This window comes from Haliotis cracherodii, unplaced genomic scaffold (genome assembly GCF_022045235.1).
Source record: "Haliotis cracherodii isolate W230 unplaced genomic scaffold, xgHalCrac1.p SCAF_12, whole genome shotgun sequence".
Taxonomy (NCBI): Eukaryota; Metazoa; Mollusca; class Gastropoda; order Lepetellida; family Haliotidae; genus Haliotis; species Haliotis cracherodii.
In genome coordinates, this window is record NW_027266267.1 from 1,146,678 (window position 1) to 1,157,380 (window position 10,703).

The following is a 10,703-nucleotide window of genomic DNA, read 5'->3' on the forward strand; positions in this document are numbered from 1 at the left end:
GTGGCAGATGCATGAAGCGCAAGTCCTCCACCTCAATTCGTGCACCTCTGGTTAGTATCGCAACATCTCAGCCACTTGAACTAGTGTGCATGGATTTTTTGACATTGGAACCCTCTACAGGTGGTCAGCAATATGTTCTTGTGATAACAGATCATTTTACTCGTTATGCACAGGCATATCCATCAAAGAACACTTCAGCAAGAACCACAGCAGAGCTGTTCTTCAACAACTTTGTAGTCCATTATGGTTTGCCCAAAAGGATTCATTCGGACAAGGGAGCTAACTTTGTGGGCAAGGTGATGACTGAGCTTTGTCAGCTTCTAAAGATAGACAAGTCCTCCACAACACCTTATCATCCCATGGGTAATGGAATGTGCGAGAGGTTTAATAGGACATTGTGCAATATGCTTGGAACACTTGAACCTGAAGCCAAGAAGGATTGGAAGACCCATGTTGCACCACTAGTGCATGCGTACAACTGCACACGACATGAATCTACTGGACACTCTCCTTTCTATCTCATGTTCGGTCGTCATCCCAGACTTCCTATAGATCTGGCCTTTGGACTAGACATAGAACCTGTCACCACGAGATCAATTCTCAAGTACACCAAGACCTTTCAGGAAAAGCTGCGTAATGCCTATGAGATAGCTACTAGACAAGCCAAACAGTCTCAATCCCAGCAGAAGTCCTACTACGATCAGAGTGCAAGAGCAGCTGTATTAGATGTGGGTGACCGTGTCCTTGTTAAAGTAGTAGCTTTTGACGGTCGTCACAAACTAGCTGACAAGTGGGAAGATGACATTTACATTGTCACAAGCCAACCAAACCCTTCTATACCAGTGTATGTTGTTGAAAAGGAAAACGGAGGGGGCAGGAAGAAGACTCTTCATAGGAATCTGTTACTGCCCATTGGTTCTCTTCCTAGACCAGAAACATCTATTCCTGTACCCAAACCACGGAAAAGGAGGTCTAGCCCACGTCTGCAACCTACTATGAGAGAGACAGCATCAACTGATAATGATCAAAACACCACCGCAGAGAGTGAAGATGATGACTTTGTACTTGTCCCCATCTCTTCATCCGAACCGTCAGTTTCAGCTGCAGATGTAGTTGATAGGCCAGCTGAGGTAGAGGCAGATATAGATAGTACTGCTGTGGATGATGAAGATGCAGAGGACCAGTCACAGGAAGTTGCTCTAGATTTGGAGCAGGATGTGGGTGCATCTTCAGCGGTGGATAGTTCCAACAATGATACATCTGACACAGCACAGACATCACAGGAGGACGAAACATCTGAAGTTCTGAATTTACCTTCAGAACCAGGGATAGCACAAGATGTTAGCGTACCTCAAGAGAGATTGGTCACACCACCAGTAGCATGTCCCAGGACATCCAGTCGTTCCAGGACTAAACCACAGTGGATGACCAGTGGTGAATATGTGATGTCAGCAGCTGTACCAAAACCTGATTGGAAATCCAGAGCAGAGTACCTCACTTCATTGATGCTCAGTGGTATTCTGACGAGTGATCCTGGACAAGTTCAAGACACTCTACTTCACCTTATCTCAGGCAAATGATGAGGACATCATTTAGTCCCAGGGGGGGAAGTGTGTGGTAGATAGTAGTTCTGTATATATCAGTCATGTTTTATTAATTAGCTTTTAATTTACTATGTATGTTGTCAATAATGATATTTTGTATATTTCAGATATTGCAGTAATCAAGAATTATTTATTGTATTTCTCATTTCAGGCTGCATACTTAAATAGTTGTAAGTCAAGTATTATCATTAAAGCCCTATTCTAATGTCATGTTTTACTTAGTTGGTCAGTCAACTGCTTGGTGGTCAATCAGAGTGTAAGCCCAGGCGTCCTCTGGATTGGCTAGTTTTAAATCTCTGTGTCCCACTTTCAAACCCCTTTGTTTTCACCCTGCACTTGGCATTACTACTTCACTGTGCACTGGACTGGAAGAAAGGATATACTTATATAAAGGTTAGTAGTTAAAAGTTATAATTGTATTTCATGCCAGTATAATTATGCAAATCACTTAAGTTTAATCAATGTCTATATAGATCCTTAATTATATTTAAACATGTCACATTTACTAGTATTAGTGTGTGCATGGTGAGTGTATGTATACTAGATATATTTCATTTCACTATATGTGTGTCTGTGTTAATCTAGGACATTTGTGTATTCTGTAACTTGTATTGTGTATTAATAAGTTGATAATAGTTTACATGTTATGTTCATGTGTGTAGATAAACATACCTTCATGATGTATTTTATATCATGAACAGGTTTTCACGAGGGATTTAATCTATTTACAAGGGATTGTGACCACCCAAATACACCCCAGTGGGATTCACCGGGTATATATATATGCATACTTATATATTGCTTGCATTGTAACATAATATAATATTTATTGTACCATATTTATATTAAATGTGTAAATCCATTAAACTTACATATCTAAGCTTATAATTGTGAAATGTTATAAATGATATAATATGTATAGCTTATAAGTGTAGTAGATTATTAATTAATCTGCTTCAGTTTTGATGTACTAGATATAATTGTATGTTTATTATTGTATTCATTGTTCCAGGGTGTCGGTTTATCACGACAGAATAAATAATCAGACCTCACACCCTAGCCTGTGTCATTATGTTATCTGGGACACATATGCACCTATAATGGCTACAACACAGATAGACTTGAAAATGTTCACAAGCACATTTTGCAGACAGAGTTTCTCGCTCAGTCTGTGAATATCTCTGTTCAGTAGGTGTTAACGACCTGCTTGCAACTTGAAAACTATAGGAATCCCATCAACATTTTGTGTTAGCGAGCATCAACATACAGTTCTGATTGTTCTTGAGGTTTAAAATATCTCAATGGTGTTGCTTTACACAGCTCTTCTTTCAGTATGTTCAGGGCGTGTTGCTGTTTGTCTGTCCAATTCCATGGGGTCTCTTTACGAGTAAGTTTGTGGAGAACCACAAAAGTTCATCATCCCCAAGAAACTTCCTACCTCTGACACATTTGTAGGTGGTGGCATGTGTATGATTGCAGACAGTTTTGCCTGTGATGGTTTCATGCCACTCCCACTGAATACATGCCCAAAGAATACAATGGAATTCTTACTGAAAATGCATCTCACGGTTTCAAGATAGTCCTTTTTCACGGAGCCCTGTAAACAATGCATGAAGATTTTTATCATGTGACTGTTTATCTTTTCCATACACAGGATATCATCACTGATATTCACGACTCCTGTTAATCCATTGACGGCCTGTCGAATGGATTCCTGAAAAACTTTATAAGTGTTTATATCTATACAGTCCAAGGTGTGTGGCGAATGTGGTTGTACACCACGAGTCCTTGGAAAGTTCAAGTTGATAATATCCTTGAATAAGGTCCAGCTTGGGGAACACTTGTGCTCCTGACAGGATCATTGTCAGCTCTTCAAGAGTTGGTGAGTTATGTTTCTCACGGTTAATAGCAACACTGGGACATCTCATATCCACACAAAATCTTACTTTACCTGGACTTGAAGGTTTTGGTATGACCTGACTTGCTTCACTTATTCCTGTGTACCCCTTGAGGGGCATAGGGCCTTCACAACAGTTCTCCATCTGTTTCAGACTTGTGCTCTTCATTTTGCTTCTCCCCATGACATGTGGATTGATCTCAGTTCTGATTCCAGGGTTGTTACGGGTCTTCCCCTCTTTCTCTTGCCTTGTGGTTTCCAGTCGAGTGCTTGTTTCGCGATGTTTCCTTGCAGCCTTCTTCGGATGTGACCTATCCACTGCCATTTCCTTTTCTTGATGGTATCTATTATTAAAGCTTGGTTTGTTCTGTTCCAAAGATCTTCGTTTGATATTTTCTCAGGCCGTCTTATTTTTAGCAGTTGTCTGAGGTATTTGTTGATGAAGACTTGGAGGTCGTGTTCTGTCTTCTTTGTTTGTTTCTATGTCTCAGATCCATAAGGCAGGACGGATTTGACGTTGGCTTAAAAAATCCGCGGTTTGGTTCTCAGAGTGATGTTAGTATTCTTCCATATTGGTCTTAAGGTGACAAAAGTGTTTTTGTTGGGTCCACCTGTATTCGTCACTACACTCCCCAGATATGTGAAGCTGCTGATTTTTTCGATAGATTACCCATCTACCATGATACGAGAGTCTTATTGTGTATTGATCCTCATTGACTTTGAGTTGATTTCAAGTCCGGTTGATCTTGCAAATGCTTGTGGTGACTTTTTTGTGCTGTATGTGTTGGTGTAAGCTCACATCCTCTGGAAAGTCAAGGTCCTCTAGTTTACGTGTTAGTGTCCACTGCCTTTTTCATGATCCAGTCAATGATCAGTGATGATAGGAGGCATCCTTGTCGAACTCATGTGTCACACTTTAACACACTTTAAATGGTGATAAAGACGAGTTGTGGTTGACTTTACATGTGGTATTGTTGTAAAGGCTTCTTATGAAGTTAACTAGTTTTTCTGGGATATATGTCTTAAGATGGTGAATGAAACTCCACTGTTGATCTTGAAGTCTACGAAGTTAAGACATAGAGATGACTGCCATCCTATTGACTGTTCTTTGATGACACGTAAACCCTGCTTGTTCATCTCTCAGTATCTTGTCTACTTCATCTTTGATTCTTGGTAAGATGACTCTTGTGAGTACTTTGCTTGGTATCGATAGTTGTTGGATTCCTCTCCAATTTTGACAATCAGATAGGTCTCTTTTTCTTAGGTTTTCTAAGTCCCATTTTCCAGTCATTTGGTTCTTCTCCTGACTCCCAGATCTTACAGCATAAGTCATAAAGGATGTCCGCTGTTGTTTCTGGGCTGACCTTGAGAACCTCAGGTGGTATATAATCCTGGTAATTTGCCATTCTGCATCTTTCTGATGGCTTCGATTATTTGTCAGCTGTTCAAGATAGCAACGTTGGGACATCTCCTATCCACACAAACTCTTACTTGACCTGGACTTGAAGAGGAGATACGCAAGATGTCGGACCTGTTTCCTTTTCAAAAACGTCTCTGCCCAGGTCTGCTTGACTCTGTTTCTCAATGTCCTTTCTGACATAAAATGTATTGTTGAGCTACATGCGGAATGTCTGTGTCTATGTGTAATTTGACTTGTACATCTTTGAGCGTATTAAGTCCTGTGAACAAATCTTCATATTTCTCGACCACACTCGTTGTATAACATGTAATTGTAACAGATTCAGTTTTGAGTCATCTCCCAACTCAACTTTTACGTCTGGAGTGAGTGAGTGAGAGAGTATGGTTTTACGCCGATTTTAGCAATATTCCAGCAATATCACGGCGTGACGAGCGAACGCTTTAACCACCAGGCTACCCGACCGCCCCTTTTACGTCTGGAACAAAACAAATGGTCGCTTCAGCTGATGCAGTTGTAGAATCTATAGTAGCTCTAAATCTGCCTAATACAGTCCGCATGGAAATAATTTTGTTCTGCATGATATTGTGTTAAATGACGCACCCGAATCAGCAAGCATGACGATTGATTGTCCATTTACTTTCATCTCGAATTTTGGACATTTTCCCCCAGCCTCTTTCATTTACAGGAACATGATACACATTCTTTGTTAAATGGATTTTCGGGTGTATAACTCGATATTTTTCCGACAGACTCGTTAACTCGCTTGTCAATGCTCTTCAAAATACCTTGTAATACACCAAAAACTAAATTTAACTGTACTCACCTATCAACATAATCGATTATTGTAAAAAAACTGAGCAAAAAAATGAACAATTAACTTTGTCTGAACGTAGCGCAATTTCACTTTATTGTTTGAGTGTATATATTTCCAATACATTTTGATAATTTATATCTTTATATCATTCTAGCCCCAGAACAGTACCTAGTGTCACTCCTACACTGCAATTACTTACTAAACTCTAAGATGTCAGCTGTTGTCTTTCTGATCAAATAAGGATCAATAGAGATGCCAACTCAAAATTAAGGCCTAGATTTTCTTGAGTCAAAACTTTGTACCGTAAAACAATATAATATTTATCATTAGCGTAACTGACTGTTCTCATAAAAAAACCCACATCCACCTCACTCTGGGACATGCTCAATGCGCTATTATGACCCCGGTCACTGGAGCACTGTGTACTCAAAAATCCTTCTCATCTCCCTGGCGAGTATACAACTCAAGCGCTAGAAGGTTAACAGCCATATTGTCATCTTATCCTACCTGGTACCCATTCACTGCTGGGTGAACAGAGACACATTTCGAACAAAGTCACTTGCCCATGAAGACGTCACATGTGTTACATGGGCTTCAGTGTGGGGCAGGACCCACACCCTACACACCCTCAGGTGCCAAGCTGCCAAAACGTGGTCAACTCATTTGTGCGCTGTGCGCTGTGACCTGTGCATAGAACCACGTGTCACTGTGACATGGAATGGAAGGACGCGATGATCTTTTATCTCAGACATGTATGTAAACTTGACCAGGTGTGATTTGTAATCAGAGATTCATGTTGACCCCTTGGTATGTCTAGAGGCTTACGCGGCAAGTGTGTGACTTTGTCATGTTGATTATGTGGCTGTTTTCGATAAGCTGGCACACCTGTTTCCAACTTAAATGTTTTGTTGTAACAATGTCCGCCCACAGTCTCTGGCCTCCATCAAAGTGAGTGAAGTGATTGTGTCTGATAGTGAGCGAAGTGATTGTCTCTCATAGTGAGTAGAGCGATTGTGTCTGATAGTGAGTGAATTGATTGGCTCTCGAAGTGAGTGAAGTGATTGTGTCTGATAGTGAGCGAAGTGATTGTCTCTCATAGTGAGTAGAGCGATTGTTTCTGATAGTGAGTGAATTGATTGGCTCTCGAAGTGAGTGAAGTGATTGTGTCTGATAGTGAGCGAAGTGATTGTCTCTCATAGTTGGTGAAGTGATTGTTCCTGATAGTGAGTGAATTGATTGTCTCTCATAGTGAGTGAAGCGATTGTGTCTGATAGTGAGTGAAGCGATTGTGTCTGTTAGTAAGTGAATTAATTGGCTCTCACAGTGAGTGAAGTGATTGTGTATGATAGTGAGCGAAGTGATTGTCTCTCATAGTGAGTGAAGTGATTGTGTCTGATAGTGAGCGAAGTGATTGTCTCTCATAGTGAGTGAAGCGATTGTGTCTGATAGTGAGCGAAGTGATTGTCTCTCATAGTGAGTGAAGGGATTGTGTCTGATAGTGAGCGAAGTGATTGTCTCTCATAGTGAGTGAAGCGATTGTGTCTGATAGTGAGCGAAGTGATTGTCTCTCATAGTGAGTGAAGTGATTGTGTCTGATAGTGAGCGAAGTGATTGTCTCTCATAGTGAGTGAAGCGATTGTGTCTGATAGTGAGTGAAGTGATTGTCTCTCATAGTGAGTGAAGCGATTGTGTCTGATAGTGAGTGAAGCGATTGTCTCACAGTGAGTGAAGTGATTATGTCTGATAGTGAGTAAATTGATTGTCTCATAGTAAGTGAAGTGATTGTGTCTGTTAGTGAGTGAATTGATTGTCTCTCATAGTGAATGAATTGATTGGCTCTCATCGTGAGTGAAGCGATTGTGTCTGATAGTGAGTGACGTGATTGTTCCTGATAGTGAGTGAAGCGATTGTCTCTCATAGTCACTGAAGTGATTGTGTCTCATAGTGAAAGAAATGATTGTGTCTCATATTGAGTAACGTGATTGTTCCTGATAGTGAGTTAAGCGATTGTCTCTCATAGTCACTGAAGTGATTGTGTCTCATAGTGAAAGAAGCGATTGTGTCTCATAGTGAGTGGAGTGATTGTTCCTGATAGTGAGTGAAGCGATTGTCTCTCATAGTCACTGAAGTGATTGTGTCTGATAGTGTGTGACGCGATTGTCTCTCATAGTGAGTGAAGCAATTCTGTATGATAGTGAGTGAAGCGATTGTCTCTCACAGTGAGTGAAGTGATTGTGTCAAATAGAGAAAGAAGCGATTGTCTCTCATAGTGAGTGGAGTGATTGTTCCTGATTGTGAGTGAAGTGATTGTCTCTCATAGTGAGTTAAGTGATTGTGCCTGATAGCGAATGACGCGATTGTTTCTCACAGTGAGTGAAGTGATTGTGTCTGAAAGTGAGTGAAGTCTGTTACGTAAAAGAAATGACAGATAAATCAACAAACAAACCACGCATGGTATACAATCAACAACTGTATTACACAGGTAACTAGGTTTACAACTCAATAGAAACTAATGCAAAACAATTACAATGGTAGTATGCAATCGAGTGTTAATACAATATTCAATGGCAGCATCAAATACAAAATATAATGGCAGTTGTGAAATCAAAAAGTTCAGTGATAATAATATTCACAATAGTCCGCAACAGTTGTCAGTTTTCAGAGATATGTACAGGCTGGGAATCCGGAGTTATAAGTGATCCTCACACGAAATCTGGTCTGGTTAAGAGTGAGTGAGTGAGTGAGTGAGTTGGGTTTAACGCCGCTTTTAACAATATTCCAGTTATATCGCGGCGTGTGAGCTTAATTTGGGAGGAAAGCCCGAAGTGATGCAAGTCTCAGACGTTTACTACTTCGGTGAAACCCACGAGCACGGGTATGGTGCTGACAAACCTAGAAACATAATCAGGGCGAACCGGGATTCGAACCCACAATCATAGGTTTCTGGCGTGCCCAAGGGACGCAAATCTGCACAGTGAATCGCGGCGCCTTAGACGACTGGGCCACCCGTGCCCCGGTCTGGTTTAGAAAACCAGCAATGCGATCAAACTTGACAAATTCACAATTCTCATCAGTATCATAATCTGATACAACATCCCCAGTTGAAACAGTGACAACACACTGGGCAGCTACATTGACATTTCTATCATGACACTTTCTGATTTTGTTCACATTGACAAAGCTGTGTCTTTCCATGATGGCCTGGTGTTTTTACAACAGTGTCAGTATCACAGACCGTGGTTCCTGGCACTTAATGGTTGATCAGGTACTGGCAAAAAACACTAAGACTTTATTGCCAGGACTGAAGTTTCTCTCTTGCAACTTTTTGTCATAATGTACTTTCATTTTGTCCTGGGATTTCTTCAAGTTATCCATAGCAACTTCACAAGCTTTTGAAAACCAAGCCCGAAATGATGAGACATACTCAGATTTTAGACTCATTATTAAACTAATGCTCCTTCAAGGGCTTTAAGGGGGCGGCGCCGCGATTTGCTGCGCAGCGTTGCGTCCCTTGGGCACGCCAGAATCCTATGATTGTTTGTTCGAATCCCGATTGTGTTTCTAGGTTTGTCAGCACCATACTCACTCACTCACTCACTCAAGAGCGTTAAAGGTCCACGATACAAAGACATGGTCAAAGGGACTAAAACCTAGGGACTCCTGAACTTCCTCCCTCCCTCACGGCAAACAACAAATGAAAGTCCTCATTCCAATCCCTCGCAGTCTCAAAACAGTAAGTCCTTATAATATTCTTAAGTGTCTGATGAAACCTCTCTAGACCTCCTTGAGACAAGAGCCCTGATCTGACTAAATAGTCCGGGGCAAGCCAACCATGATGAAGAACTTTACCAAAGTCTTCATACTAACCTGAGCTGTAATTTCCCGTAAAGGAATAGCCTCTGGAAACCTCCTGGAAGCACACATGACGGTAAGCATGTACTGATTTCCTGACTTAGTTTAAGGCAAAGGACCAACACAATAAATGATGATACTGCTGAAAGTTTTTTCAAAAGTATGGGTTTCAAAAGTACGGCTTGGATTTTCTGATTAGGTTTGCTAAGCATTTGACACACATGACATGTTTTGCAAATTTCAACTTTAAGAAATGGGTTTTGTTTACTCCCAAATGACCTGCCAACGAGCTACATGGAAAATCTTCCATTCATTATCAACAGGTACATCCGACGGCCTCCATTTTGTCATCCAAACGCTATCATTCAAATAATAGCAAACTGGAACCTTGACAACATCTGAAGAGAGTGCCCTGTTGGCAAAAACTTCTGGCAAGAGGTCTGGGTCTTCCCCCTTTAACTAACTACTTGCTCCCTACCCAGAACTGGTTTTGGTGCAGCCAAACTGTCAGAATTTGAATATTCTCCCTCGACAATTTAGATTGGTCAAGAGAATGATCTATACAAGTGCCAGCCAAATCACAACTTGAATCATTCTCAGAATGAAGTATGTCTTATAATAGTAACTTCACTGGGTCCTCATAGTGAGTGAAGTCATTGTGATACCTCGATCTGTGTTCTGCGACATGGTGTACTGTTAAATTGGGGCCTGTCTATACTACATTGCGTTTTATTTATGGCCACTGGCACTATGTACTAGTCGGGACTGATGGTCCGAGTCCTAGACAACCGAGTGCCAGGTAGGCAACCAACAAGTGCCATTTTTCAACGTCTTTTGGTAGGATGAGGCCGTGGACCTAGCCACCGACATTCCGTTTCCCAGCCAGGCGGTCTGTCCACTAGAACTGTGATGATACGCTAAGCTCAGTGAGCTGGCGCAATATGCCACATTTATGCCAAATAAACCTTGTTTGAAAAGACACGTTTCTCATTTCGTGACGTTTTATGAGACCATATCTCAGTTATAGTTGTACATATATTTTACGATATATATATATATATATTTCATATATTTTACGAAATTATCTCCCCTGAGTAGTAGAGCACTGTCAACAAA

General features: G+C 41.0%; 1 protein-coding gene across 1 annotated transcript; it reads left to right on the forward strand.

Annotated features, from left to right (window-relative positions):
- The first annotated feature begins 318 nt into the window (after positions 1–318).
- On the forward strand, positions 319–1,596 carry LOC139457440 (uncharacterized). The gene has a single exon (XM_071238837.1). It carries the CDS (start codon positions 360–362, stop codon positions 1,578–1,580), a length of 1,221 nt encoding a protein of 406 aa, XP_071094938.1. The 5' UTR covers positions 319–359; the 3' UTR covers positions 1,581–1,596.
- The last annotated feature ends 9,107 nt before the right edge of the window (positions 1,597–10,703 follow it).